This window comes from Coenobita brevimanus, chromosome 71 (genome assembly GCF_032717465.1).
Source record: "Coenobita brevimanus isolate Jiangsu-jjx chromosome 71, ASM3271746v2, whole genome shotgun sequence".
NCBI classification, from domain to species: Eukaryota; Metazoa; Arthropoda; class Malacostraca; order Decapoda; family Coenobitidae; genus Coenobita; species Coenobita brevimanus.
Window position 1 is genome coordinate 34,551,880 of NC_137024.1, and position 15,603 is coordinate 34,567,482.

General features: G+C 39.7%; 1 protein-coding gene across 7 annotated transcripts in view; it reads right to left on the reverse strand.

Annotated features, from left to right (window-relative positions):
- Window positions 1-15,603, reverse strand: part of nSyb (neuronal Synaptobrevin) — a 157,242-nt gene that overhangs the window by 58,919 nt on the left and 82,720 nt on the right. For 2 of the 7 annotated variants that reach the window (XR_013898594.1, XR_013898595.1), the window contains exon 6: window positions 5,427-5,492. The exons of 1 other annotated variant lie outside the window; for it this stretch is intronic. Coding sequence is in view for 4 of the 6 variants with exons in the window: in XM_080277934.1 (XP_080134060.1) it covers window positions 4,140-4,240 (101 nt within the window). In the remaining 2 variants the exon portion in view is untranslated. Of the gene's footprint in view, window positions 1-4,066; window positions 4,241-5,099; window positions 5,130-5,426; window positions 5,493-5,921; window positions 6,001-15,603 lie in introns of those variants that run through there. 4 more of the 7 variants (XM_080277937.1, XM_080277938.1, XM_080277934.1 and 1 more) reach the window with 3 other exon arrangements.

Here is a 15,603-nt window from a genome sequence, read left to right on the forward strand (position 1 = left end):
CTATGTGTACGTTTAACTTTCATCAGAAAGACTTTATCAATTCATATTTCTCTAGTTTACGTATTTTTCTGACTATTTGGAGTTTGGAAAAAGTACTGTAAACAGTGCTCACTCCAAACACATTTGTAATAATATAAGTAGTGAGGACAGTGTTCACCAATAAAAATGATGTACTAAGTGGGTAGGTAATATTCCGTATCATTTCTGCCATCCAGGAAGTGTTATCTGACTTGTAGGCCTACTGTGTCATTACACTTCTATATGTTCACTAATTTACAGTGGTGGGAAGCGCAAATGAAGAAGGACCTTGCGCAAGCGCAATGCGCAATCCACAGTTCACAACCTTGTGCAAACACAAGTGCGCAATCTGACAAATATTTAGCTTGCGCCATGTTGCAAAGCGCAAGCGCAAACCATTTGCATATATTTGTGGGAATTACTGTATAATATTGAGATATTTAAATAAATTAGCATACTTACTTTTATTTATTATTATTCTATCTATTTATCTATTGCCGGACCCCTTAATCCCGTAAGGGGTGGCCACTGGCCACAAACAAGCAACAAATCGCCTCCATGTCACCCTGTCCCCCGCCATTTCACTGCCCTGCTCCCAGCTCACACCCTCTCTCATATACTTCTCCACTCCATCCCTCCATCTCATCCTTGGCCTCCCCCTCCCACTTGCCCCCTCCACCTCACTAACATGCACTCTCCTCATTAGTCTCTCACTCTCCAACCTCTCCATATGACCAAACCACCTCTGTGTGTTTCTCCTAACGCTTCCTATCACATCCGCATCCACACCACAATGATCCTTCACTTCCTCATTTGTCAGTCTGTCTCTCCATGTAACTCCACATGCTCCTCTCAAGTAACTCATTTATTTCCACAGCTCTCACGCTTCACTTCTGTCCCTCCAACAAGGTCAAAGCTTCACTTCCATACATTAGAGTTGGTATCACAATACTGTCATGTAACTTGACTCGTGGATTTTCAGAGGAGTGAGCGGGCTGCGAAGTGGAGGGACAGGGAAATGTGATGTTGCCAGTTTTACTTTTATCTGCATTTGTGCAAGACGTTTTATTTAATAATTCAATATAGATATACAAAAGAATGTGTAATTCCTTACAAAAATCATTAAAACGTATTATTTAAATCAAATATCCACAGCCTAATAAATTATTAGGCTGTGGATGTTTGATTTAAATAATGTTTTAATGATTTTTGTAAGGTTTAATTTATTATTATTTACTACTAATAATAATTTTAAAAATATTAAAATACATTATCTCTGTTGATGCATTTTAAGAAATGCTACTACCCTCCGTCCCTCCCGCCTCCCCCAGAACCCTCGCGAGCCGTCCGAGCCTCCCCCAACCGTTGTCCAGACATACGGGAAGCTCCCAAGACCAGGTGACTCTTGGATTGTGCAGTGCACAGTCCACAGGACTGGTGCGCAAGGGAGGTGCGCAAACGCAAACTTTGATGTGCAAGCGCAAATAAATTTGCGCTTGGGCACCTGCCTTTTCATGTGCGGAAGCGCAATATTGTGCATGGTCTCGTGCGGTGCACAATGCGCAAACGATATTCACTGGAGCGCAACGGTGCGCAATAGCTCTTTGAGCAATTGCGCTTTGCGCAAGTGTTTGCGCACCTGCCCAGCACTGCTAATTTATATATATACTGTATATTTTAGATTCAGGTATAGTACTGTACTGATTACAGTATTGTACAGTATACAGTACTCTCTCCAAACACAATTGTAATACCATAAGTGGTGATGACAGTCATCAATACATTTTAAGGTACTGAGTGTGTAGGTTTGTTGATTATTCAGCAAATCCAATTTCTCGGCATCAGACCGGTCCCATAGATGTCAAATAATAGGACTTTTACTGTATATATATATATATATATATATATATAATGATACAGTACTGTACAATATAATTTGCCTGACCTCAACCTACTGCAGTATGCTCTTTCAGCAACACATTTCTGTCCAAGCTGGAAATAAGTTACTCTCATAGAAAACTTTGTCTCAAGCTTTAAATTGAGGGAACTTTTTTCTTACTTCATATATTTGAACACTGTGGATCAGATGTACGTTAACGGTACACTAGCTAGCTATGATCATGTATTATTAGCATTGAATAGTAGGAAAAAAAAAAAAAAAAAAAATACATGACCCGATGGCTGTATTACCGTCATGCAGTTTACCAACTGCAAAGTACAGTAGATTAAATTATTACGGACAAATGATTTCAACTTTATAATCAGTGTTTGACTGACATCAGAGATCTTATATCAGAGACCTTTTATTTTACTGGCATATTATGCCCAGACATCCTGTAAACTTTTTTAACACTTGTCCTCATTCAAAGTATGAGTAACATAACAAAATTATTATAACAACTCATTCAACTATGCATATTTATACAGTATATACCAGTATATACTGTATACAACTTTTATTGCCTAAATTACTTTTGCATTTCTGGAATGTACCAGAAAATATACTATTATATTCTGAAATATCATAAATCATTTAATACTGTACAAGTACTGATACTAAGTGGTCTATTCTGTTACGATACATCAGACATGCAATAGAAAAAAAAAAATCATGCAAGACTTTAAAAATGTATAAATTAAGGCATCAGAATATCGACAAAAGACTTAATAAAATCCTAGCAAAGTAAAAAAGTACTCCACCTTTATGTCTGCTGACACAGGACAAATCTGTCACTTAAACTGCAATACTAGTGTTCTGTAACACCACCTATAGTCCCTAACTCATGCTACACAATATAATGTATGTTCTAAGAGTCTTCTAGAACATTTCAGTGTCAAGAATGCCATGGAGCTCACATGTAAAATTTCCATTATTAAAATCACTAGCATGTACTAGTCTTTTAATTTTCAAATGTCATGATACTAACCATCATCCATCAAATGCAGTTATGCAAATCTGACTACCATCCTCTAATTATTTCCAAGAGAAAATATTCACTACCAGTATGCCAGTAAAGACTTTCTAAGGTTACTCTGTGCACCAGCGCTTCAACTTATATGGGAATGTTTATGACTTCCTAAATTCACTACTAACACAGCTTCTATATCTAATTTTTGCATTTAAAATGTTCTGATCTTGCAAAATCTTCTAATATGGTCTAATGTACTTCCTGTCATTTAACAGAAGTAAAACCAGACTTTCCTTTATAAGATGTGACTGACAGCCCAGGCAGAGACAGACAGTGGAGGTTGAGCTGTGCAAACACAGCTCACCAACACTTATAGTTAACAATGTATACAATAATTACTGTGCAGACACCAAATACTGTATGTACTTTGTAGACATTTATGCTGGAACATGAATTACATGAAATTAAAGCTACACTTTCAATGCCAACAACACAAGGAATTTCTTATGCTTTGTGTATTTTATTTGTTGATCACTGATTTTGAGTATGCTGAACTTAATTCTCCACTCATCTAGCTGCATATTTCTGAAAGGGCTTAGTATAAAAGGTGCAACCCATATAATGGTAGAGGTGCTCAGTGCGAATATGATGCATGAGAAGTGCATGAAAAAATGCATGACATGGTGCATATAAAGAAACCATTCCAGCTGACAATAAAGAAAAGCAAGCATCCTCAGGCATTGTGCACAAACAGGCTGGCACCAGTGTCTCTCATGTAGGGCCTATGGCCTAACTTTCATTATTTATGCATTACTTCTCAACTATGGAAAAAAAAAAACGACAGCTCCCATCTAGTCGGTGAATGATGTTTTAACATGCATAATAAGGAAAGTCAGGCCATTAAAAAATCTGAAATTCCTCAAAAACAGAGGCAACAGGCAACCACTCAACCTCCGCATAAAAACTGATGCTACCCCTAATGTTGTGTAACAATGAGGCAATGGCATGAGCCTCAAATCTGCATTCTGTGTCTCTAATGGAGGCACTTCGCATTCTTTCTCAAATATAAATGTTTATAAATAGTGTAAACTGTGTCCCAACGGACCATTCTCATGAACTGTAGATCTTGTTACCTCACTGTAGGTGAGAGGAGAGAGAGGTGACTCACTACACCTCGACTAAGCCCAACTTGACTGGAAAGAGTGAGGGGCGTTATTCAATGTTGGTGGGAGTTGAGTTGAGGGTTGAGGGTTGAGCGTTAGTGTTGACTACATTGTCCGTCTTGTTTTCACTTCCTTTAGGAATGTAGGGCCCTTTGCACCGAAAAAGAAGGCAGGAGAGGAAAAGTGGTGTAAATTTTTATCAGTTCTGAAGACAACATAAACTAGAGCAGGGTGAGACATGACCCCGGGACGGCGCCGATGGAGGTGGAAAGAGAAGAGGTGAGGCCCACTGAGCTGCCAAAGGCACAAGGCACCACAGTACACAGGTCTCACTACAGAGCAACATGAAGGATTAGTATCATGAAGGGGAAACTGGGGGAAGGGAGAAGAATGACAAGATGGATTAGTTTCTTTTACGAGAAGAGTAAAAGGAGGAAGATAAACAAGGAAGATTAGTATTATGTGGGAGGAAACAATGCAGCAAAGGAGGACAAGAATACCTTTCTGCTGTCTCCAGCCATCACCAGTTGTACAATTTCCCCGGTCACTGAACATGCATGATGGGGCTGGGAGTTGTGAGCACTGGTGCAGCTACACACGTAGGGCTCACAACAACTGCCATTCATTGTTTACTATTGGTATGTGATCACCCTACACAGACAGACACCCGGGAGGGAGCCGAAGTTCATGGGTTGGGAAGGAAAGGAATGCTACCCGCTACTCTTGCTGCTAACTAGGAATGTTTACTTCATACTATACAATGGAAGAGCTCTTTTAGAAATAAATTTATAATAGTACCAATACAACTACACTGTACTTTACTAGTACATTATGCTTTGAGTATAATACATATGCAATTCCTGGCAAGGGATTTACAGAACTACATCAAGTCAAGGACATTTCTTTACCCATAAACTGTAGCTTTCTCAAGTGCTGCTACGGCCAACCAACCACTACACCAGAGCTACAACCACCAACATCAATAGTCACCAGAGGAAGCATCCCTCACCTTCATGGAGTTAACAATCCAATTAAATGCCTGTGAGTAGAATAATAAGGGTCATTATCTAGGAAATTGCTAGTACTATGAAAGTGTGAATAGGGACTGTAAAAGGCACCCCATGTTAAAATATAGTGTGCAATGGATGACTGACTGACCTGTTTTGGTCACTCCTTGTTTACAGGTTTTGTTTAAAGGAGTAAGGGTAAATAAATATAAATACTCCATGAAGGAGAGAGTGTCTGTGTGAGCAACAGTTAGTACACAAGGTTATTACGCAAACAAACACAAACACTGAAACGTCAACACATACTAAGGCACCATACATAGCCTGACCTTGAGTTTTGTTTCAAGAGCGCACATACAGAAGACATTGATACACGGCGATTTACATGAAGTTAACTATAAGAGAAAAACTTGGGGTTAGACTCCATTTCATTTCAATAGGAAAATAATAGCATGTAAATTAACCCACTGTGTCCAGGTGATGTCCTTTTATCTTATTCCTGCCATCACCTGGTGATTCTGTTCAACTTAGAAAAGGCTTCATGCACTGAAAGGTTTATTTAAGACTGTATTTAACCATTTCAGTTCAAAGAGTCAATCCTAATCCAAATTAAAGCTTTGGGAGATGGCAAGATCAAAATGAAAAAGACTTCCCTGGGCAGAATGGGTTAAAACCAATCCAACCCACACAACTAAAAAGATTGTAAAGACCAACACCAGTATTAAAGCTGAAAGTATAGGCACTCAGACCATCACACAATACCCCAGGAAGGCCACACTGCACTGCAGAGGATTTAACAACATCTCACTTAGGTGTTCTTATCAATATGAAGGAGCCTGGGCTCTGGCACGGTATGGGAGGTGTTGTGAGCTTATGGAGGGTAGACCATAACTACCACTGTCACTAGGTTGAACAAAAAATATAACTGAAATTAATATCTATAATCTACAGTTAGTTCCTTGGAATATGTATGGTAGCTTAAGCTGATACTTAGAATACAGTAACGAATGCTGGAACAATTTCCATTACTATAAAAAGAAAGGTGTGCATGTTAACCTATGTGAGTTTACTATCTAAACGGTACCATCTTTCCTCCAGGAATTCACTCTGATGAAAAAAATGAATCTGTAATAAAACAATATGTAAGTCTGAACAGATGAATAGCATCCCCAACCTTGCATCAAAATACAGTTTACCATCCTTAGAGAAGAAAATTATTTGAAGATGCAACATCAGGCGGTCAGACCCAATTAGGCACAAAGTTTAAATAATAGTGTGTTCTTATCACTGTAAAATCCTAACCTAAGGCTGGGGGTCACAAGACTACATAACAGTAAAGAGATGTAAAATGGTCCCTCCACTAAAGCAGTTAATGTGAACCACCAACACTGCATGTTAATAAAAACTGAGTCCAATTATAAGTTTCTATCATAATGTAGAATTTACATTCCAGGACCTTCAAAATACAGTACAATCCCAGATAACCAGGAAGTTAGGGGAATTTACCTTCCCAGTTACCGATTCTTCCTGGATATCTGATATATACCCTTCCTCTGTTCTGCTATTTATATATATATATATATATATATGAGCCTCTGTGGTACAGTGGTAGAGTGTGCGTTTCGTACACGGGTGAACCAGGGTTCGCGCCCCGCCAGGGCAATAAACTTTGGGAGTGTTCAACCAGTCACGTAATGCATTGGCGGACACGAGGGGTGCTGTGGTTGAACCAGTGTCGCTTACTTTAAAGTATGCTTGCACCCAGTTGGCTTGTGTGGGCAGATTACACTTGGTTCACAGACTACACACACATCCAAAGCCACTCCAACACTACAGTTACACTGACAAGCACTTCTCACCCTACATACAATCTCTACCAGACAGCCTAAGCCACTTGGTAGAGATACATTGGCTGTATCGTCCCGACTTCGGTCGGGATAGGCAGGTCCTGCAGTGGATACTCAAACGGCTGATGATAATGATGATGATTCATTCATTCATTCATTGCCAGATGCCATGTATCCCAAACGAATGATGATGATGATGATGATGATGATGATATATATATATATATAAAATCTATCTATCTATCTATCATCTATATATATATAATCTATCTATCTATCTATCATCTATCTATATAATCTATCTATCTATCTACCTACTGTGAATATATATATATATAAGCTATATCACTTAAGTTATATACAGTACATATATTTGTGGTTAGTGGCAGTGCCTCTCACCCACCCACTTAGTGTAGCAGTATGCTATTTCAGGCTAACTCTACAATAAGTGGCAAGCCAAATGACTTCCTGTAAACCGGGAATCATTTCATATGTTGGGTGGTAACCTTATAGCCAACCAACATTGTGTTCCTTACTTGTCACCAAGTGGGTTGGCAGAGGGTTAGTGCCACTCCCCAGAAAACAAGTAAAACACAAATAAGAAGTCTCAGACCAGGACTGACCAACAGGTGACGTGGTATGGATTGCAACATGGAATATAAAGGGTGCAAATGATGAAGTGAAAGATAGAGAGACTCTCCAGGTGCTTGTGCGAGCAAAAGTGGACATACTGTACGTAGAGTAACTGACACTAAATGTCATGGAGAGTGTGTGATAGAGTGGGAGTATGGATGGGGCATACACATGAGAGTAGGTGAGAATGATAGGGTAAAAGAGGGAGGATGTGTTGTTGTGTGCAAGAGATGAATGGAAAATATAAGAGAGTATGGATCAGTTGGTTCACAGACCGCGTGGGCAAGACTGATAGTATGATTACAGATGTGGGCAACTGTGTGCACACGTGCCAAAGCAAGATCGTGTAAGTAAAGTGAAAGATGAGTTCTGGACACAAGTGGAAGCATGCATGGAAAAGTTTGAAAGGAATGAGAGAGTGTTTATGACTGATGACATAAATGGAAGAGTAGGGAATGTGAAGGTGTATGAAGAAGGTTATGAGTGGGAAGTGCCTGCACAAGTGGATGAAAATGGCAGTGCTCTAGTGGACATTTGTGCGGAGAGGGGGTTGGTGATAGCCAATACCCTCTTTAGGCAAAAAATTATCCACAGGTATACGCGAAGAATGATGAGAAAGGTGGGTGGTGAACTGAATGAACGAAAGGCAATGACTGATTATGTGTGTGTAGATGACGGAATGAGAAGGTATGTAATGGATGCAAGAGCATAAAGAGGATGGGGAAGTGAACTTTCTGACCACCAATTGGTGGTGGTGAACATCAAGGTTCAAGTGCAATGTAGGAACAGAACGAGGGAAAGACAGGAGGATGTAGTCCATACAAAGAGAATAGAAAGGTTGCAAGAGGATAGGAAAAAAGGCAGAATATAAGGGAGAAGTGGAGAAGCGACTGGGTAAATATGATTTGGAGCAGATGGGGGAGGTGGAAGGTGTGTACATGATATTCACAGAAGAAATCTGTGCAGGATGTGAGATGGTGTGTGGGGTGAAGTGAAGATGGAAGAGGGTGCAAGGAACATCATGGTGGAATGAAAAGGGAAGACAAGCTGTGGCACAAAAGAAGAAAGCATACAGTGAGTGGACAGAAAGCAGAGGCATGGAGGAAGTAAAGACACTGAAGAGAGAGTTATATGCAGAGAAGAGTGAGCTGAAAAGATTATTGAGAGAGAGTAAGAAGAGAATGGATGTGAAATTTGGAAGGTATTTTAGCATAATGTGGAGGGAATTTAAGAAAATATTCTGGAAAGAGGTAAAGAGCATTAGACAGGGTGATAAAGATGTTAGTAGGGGAGTGAAAGATAAAAATGATAGACTAATAGTGGAGATGGGAGAAAAAGTGAGCAGATGGAGAGAACACTTTAAGGAACTGTTAAACACAGAGAATGCACGTAATGTGAGTCTAAGTGGCTGGGGAATGGCTGGGAGAAGGAGGGAAGTGAGAAGAGAGGAAGAGATCAGTAGGATGGAATCAGTGGAAGCAATGACGAGTGTCAAAATGGGGTAAGCCCCAGGAATTGATGGTGTGTATGGTGAAATGCTGAAGTATGGGGGAGAGATTACAGTAGAATGGATTTGGAAGATCTGCAGATTGGCCTGGGAGGAAGCTACATTCCTAGACAACTGGAAGTCAGGTATAATTATTCCTTATACAAAGAAAAAGGGGAAAAAGAAGTATGTGGTAATCATACGGGCATTTGCCTTCTGAGTGTAATAGGAAAAGTATATGGCAGGATACTTATTGACAGAGTTAGGGAAATAACAGAGGAATTACTTGGAGAAGAACAGAGAGGTTTTAGGAAGGGAAGAGGTTGTGTAGATCAGCAATTCATTCTTAGGTAAGTGGAAATGTTTTTAGAAATGGGGAAAGAAGTTGTATCTGGCCTTCAAGAAGTTGTATGTGGCCTTCACGGATTTGGAGAAAGCACATGACAGGGTGGACAGACAAGGAATGTGGAAAATACTAAGAATATGGGGGGTAAATGGGAAGTTTTTGAATGCTGTGATGAGTATGTACGAGGGTGCTAAGGCTGCAGTCTGTGTGGATAGTGAACTAAGTGAATTTTTCAATTTGAATGTTGAACTGAAACAGGGATGTGTCATGTCTCCATGGTGGTTCAATCTGTATATGGATGTGGTGATAAAAGAGATACAAGGTAGGGCAGTGGACACTGGAGTGGCCCTAATGAGAGAGGGCAACATTTGGAAACTTCCTGTACTGTTTGCAGATGATACTGAATTGTCAAGTGAAGACGAAGGGGAATTGCAAGGCTTGGTGAATGAGTTTGGGAGTGTGTGTGAGAAATGGAATCTAAAGGTGAATGTAGGAAACAGTAAAGTAATGGTCTTCGAGAGATAAGAAGACACTGAATGTAGAGTGAGACTGGATGATGAGGAAATGGAAGGTAAGTACAGGTACTTGGGTAGTGTGATGAGTAAGGATGGAAGTTTGGATGATGAAGTGCTTAAAAGAGTACAACAAAGAAGAAAAGTTGCAGGTTCTTTGAAAGCAGTTATAAAAAACATGGAAGAGAGCATGGACGCAGTGATAAGAAATAGGGAAGTGAGCATGGGGGGGGGGGGGAAGCCACTAGATGACAGTACTGTGATGCCTACTCTACTATATGGAAGTGAAACTTGGACCTTATTGGTAGGACACAAGTCAAGAGTGAGAGCAGTGGAAATGAGTTACCTAAAAGGAGCATGTGGAGTTACAAGGAGAGACAGATTGACAAATGAGGGAGTGAAGGAGCACTGTGGTGAGGATGTAGATGTGAGTAAGCATCAGAAGGAATACACTGAGATGGTTTGGCCACGCGGAGAGGATGGAGAGCAAGAGACTAACGAAGAGACTGTACGCAAGTGAGGTGGAGGGGGGGAGAGGGAGGGGGAGGCTGAGGATGATGAAGGGATGGAGCTGAGATGAGACAGGGAAGTGTGAGCTGGGAGGAGGGCAGTGAACTGACAGGGGACAAGGCGACATGGAGATGATCTGTTTGTGGCCACCCCTTATGGGATTACGGCATCTGGCAATAAACAGACAGAAGTACAGTATGTACAGTGCAATACCACTCGTACCCAGGGCCCCATCAACTGATTCCATTTGAAACATTAACTTACTCTAAATACCCTCTATAAACACAACACATGCAACTGCAGTGCTTGCAGTAGTGCAAAATGCACACATCTGCTTTGTTAAATATTAGTCATTATTTCATTGATAAAACATGGAAAAATATAATAAAGAAATAAATCTTGAGCGTTTATTGGTGAACTGATGATTTGGAAAGAAGTTTTGTACAGTAGAATTATCACAACTCCCTTGCTCACAGCTGTGTATACAGCCACAGCTCACCCATTCTTCCTCACCTGACCGCCATAACTCCACCTCTCACTCGCCGCAGATGTTTTTTAGATGATAAATACAGTAATCCCGCATTTTTTGCGGATTTTTTGTCTACGGTTTTGCCCTCTCGCGGATTTTCTTAGCATTAATAAGTTCAACTAAAATATCTTTGAATATACAGAAAACAAAAAATTTGAAATTCCCGCAACTTCCAATTGTAGCGCGGTAAACTCACGCCACCCTCTGTCCCTTTCCCGTGGCCCCTCTGCCAGTGTTACCATATCTAGCGTAATTTTATTCTTTTAGCATAATTTTGATAAAATTTTCGAGTCTGGAATATTTTTTAGCATATTAGAAGTTTTAGCATCATTCTAGCATAATTTAGAATGGAATGGAATATTTTTGGAATAATTTTATAAAAGCTACAAATCAGAGAGAGAGAGAGAGAGAGAGAGAGAGAGAGAGACGAATAAGGTAAGATGTAAAGTTTGAATAGTTGGTTACTTTCAGTTTGGGCTTGGTTGGGTTGGATTAGGTTAGGTTAGGTTAGGTTGGATTAGGTTAGGTTAGGTTCGGTTTGGTTCGGTAAGGTTTGGTTAGGATAAGTTTGAGCTTTGTATTTTACCCATGAAACCTAGGTTTTTCCGATGGATTTTGGTATGATTCATTCGATTTTCAGCTTCATTTCAGTCGGAAATGACCATTTTCTGTTTCCCCCCCTCCCTATAACCCCCGATTCCCCAAAGATCCCCCATTGTTGCAGGGGGATGGGGGGGGGTCATATCTCAAAACCTGGTTATTTCCGACGGAAATGATGCTCAAAATCGAATGAATCACATCAAAATCCATCAGAAAAACGTAAGTTTCGTGGGAAAAAGCAGTATGGGCAGAAAACCGATATTTACCCTCTTACTGTATGTAGGTTTATTTTAATATTTTCATAGTAAACAATACATAATCAATATGTAGCATGAATATGTATAGAATTTTATCATTTAGCTTCAAGTTAGCATAATTCATTTTTTACCTGGAACAAATTTGCTCAATCTAGCATAATTTTTTCACTGCCCTAGCATAATTTCGTTGTTTGGGTATGGCAACACTGCTCTCTGCCCCGCATTCCTCAGTCCACGCCTGACAGCCTCACATGTCTGGTGTTCTTGTAACCGCATTATGATACGAGCCTCTTGCCTCCCACTTGCTTTCCACATGGCCCCAGGACGTAAGCCAGCCTCACCAAAGGCTAATAATACAATTAGTAAGAACTCCAAAGTGACAAAACGATCAAGAAAAGTTATGACCTTAGCAGAGAAAATTGTGTTACTGGACAAGCTAAGAAGCGACCATGCGAGTGTTTGCTATCACCAGTTAATGCATCTTTTTATTTTGTACTGTTTTGTGAATAAATGTGTATATAATTGTGTATTACAGTACGGTGTTTACGTTTTTCCTTCATAATGGAGTATGTGCTTTCAATCTTGTAAGAAGGTATTTCGGGATGAGTATGGAGGTTTCGGGACAATTCGCAGTCACAACAAACACAAGATAATTCGCCTTCATTAATGAAGGTAGCTATGGGTGACGCTAGAATATAATTCAAAGGCGACTACAGCGAGGAAGAAACAAGTTAATTATTGACTAAAGGTGCAACTAATAAATAATATCCAGAACCTACGCTACTGAACATAGACTTTGCTGGATCCCCCTGAAATATAGTTATTAAAGTATTGATTAATTAATAATACGTATATTTATAAAAGTACTGATTAGTATATTTATAAAATGGCGGGGAATCGTCCAGGGTGCGAATTGTTCTGAAGGGGAATCGTCCATGTTTTGACGGGGAATTGTCTGACGGCGAATTGTCTCGCAATCAGTATGGATATGGACTGTGTGAAGGGGAGCATGGTGGACACAAGTGCAAGATTCAATTGTTAATAGAGTATTCGCGAATTTAAATTTTCGCGGGGGTTACAAGAACGTAACTACCGCGAAATATGCAGGATTACTGTATGTATGAATTACAAGCACAGTGGAGTACTTTCATCCAACAGAACTAGTACTCATTTCTAACATCCAGATTTTATCTTCTCTGCCAGTGCAAATGCATTCTAAGATTATTTATAAATTCACTTCAGAAAGCATTTGCACTGGCAGAGAAGATAAAATCTAACTGATAGAAATAAGGGTTTATTTTGTTGGATAAAATTACTGTGCTTGCAATTTGTACATATTTATTTTGTCATCTAAAAAACAACTGTGGTGAGTGAGCGTTGGCGTGATAGTAGTTGGGTGAGGAAGAACTGGCAAGCTGCTGCAGTATACACAACTGTGAGCAGGGGAGTCATGATAATTCTAATGTACAACACTTCTTCCCTAATCATCAGTTCACCAATAAATGCTCAAGATTTATTTCTTTGCTTTATTTTTTCATGTTTTTATGAATTAAATAATGAACAATATTTAACAATGAACTTGCCAAGGTACTGTAAGATACTGCAAGTTCGAGGGTAGTTGGGTTTGGTTCGTTAGGTTGACAACCGTACCAGTAACACACACTTTCAGCCAATGAGGAGTAAGCCCTTTCTCAATAGATTCACTCATCTTGCCTTTCACAAAAAATTCCTGGGTCCCTGGGACTTGATTTCATAAATTGTAGAATTTCTTATGATAAATTCTGTTACCAGTGTTTTTCAATGTTCACCATTTTCAAGTCTACTGCATGTCCACCCTCTTTCTCAGTGTAAGCACAAAGCACTTAAGATTAGTTTGCACTTCAGGCATCACAGAATGTAAAAATCACTCTATCGTGACATGAAAACACAACGGCTGGAGTACTTGTTTACTGACTGGCAGTGGTAAGCACTTTTTTTTCTTTGTGTATGTGGAGGGGGTGGGGGAGGTACGAAAGGTGACTGAATCAGAGGAGGGAAAGAGGGAGGAGGAGGCCTGGGAGGGGGATTAACTAGGAAATGACCTTGACCACAAATGCCTTCACTTACTGCCCAACTTCACCCAGTCTCACGCAACACGTGACTATCCCATGCATGGGCAGGCATTCAAAGTGGTACACAGTTGCAGTATATGTTTCTTTATATTTATACCAGTCCATGAATTTCCCGGTTGTCTGATAATCCTGGTTATCTGGATACTGGATATCCAGGACTTTACTGTATAAGACTAGGTGGACATAGAAAGTAAAGAAAAAAGGTCATCATCATTCAGCTGCTCATTCACATTACAGTACTCATTTCTGATGACACATAATATAGTATGCTATGCCAACTTGGGTTTATTAGCAGGTGGTGATGGTAGCTGCCAGAAAGACAGCAGACTGAGCTGGTTGAAAGAATTTTGTATGAAGGAGTGAATGACGAGTATTTGGCATCCTTGTTAGTTTCCAATGACGTGACAGTAGTACAAATGACCAACTGATAGAGTGTTTATGCCTGTGAGGTGGAGTCTGGATTCTGGGGGTCTCAATGGTGAATAAATGTGTGGCCCATTCAACTGGGCCGGCTTTGGTTAGTTTCGTATTTTCTTTTTCTATTTTTTTTTTTCCCCAAAGATTCTCTCGACTCTACCTCACCTCATCCCCCCGTGAAAAAAAGAGGACTGGATGATGATGATGATGATGATGATGATGATGATGATGATGATGATGATCTATCTATCTATCCACTGCCAGACGCCATAATCCCTAACGAGGTGGCCAATGACTCTGGGTTGCTAAAGAGATATTCTGCATGAACAACTTGACTGAAATTTCAATGCCCAGCAATAGTGTCACCACCACATTTCATAACTGTTACAGCACTCTTTAATTACTGTATTGTTCAGTGCAATACACTTGTCATGTTCTTGTGATATGTTTTCATTCATTTCCCCTGGTTTGTATACAAAATGAAAGTCAAGAAGTTAAAATACCTTTGTGAGCTACTCTGACTTTGGTCAGGACGTCTTGACTTTTTTTTATGGCTTTCACTGCCTGTCCCGGTGCATGTTTTGACTAAAATTCAACGGAATTAAGGATATCTTTATTCTTATTATAACAAAAACAAGTCCGAAGTTCACAGATTTTATGGAATGCTTAAGTGCCATGTTATGATAAAGTCAGATATGCATTACTATTTTGTGTATTTCTAGGTCTAGCATTATGAATCTGCATTAGTGAAGGGACACAGTCTACAAATCCTGGAAATTTCCTATCATAAGAGATGAAACTTGCATTAGATTATTCAGTGAACTCACACAAACTGCAGTTAGTAAAATGCTTAATCATACGTGTTTCTCATAGTCATGCACATAGCTAAAGCACACGCATCAGCAAGCAGCCACTGTTAATCAGATCTTCCCAAACCATTCTGCAAAAAGGAGTCAAACAATATGCTTACCTATGTCCTGTATAAAGTGTGTGTTTTTGTTTTTGTTTTACAAAGACTCCTTGATACTGAAACTACTATATAAGTATCACCATACAATAAACAGCATACTTACACATTCTACCAACACACAGTAAATACATTATATCCACACTCATAATGTACGTTAAGAGTTAAATGTACGTTAAGAGTTCAGTGATACAATACCTGCATGCCAAAGACTACAGAGGGCAATCAAGTTATCAATAATATTTTAATACCGGTATCTGTTTAGAATTGCTCTCCCATTACTTTACGTGC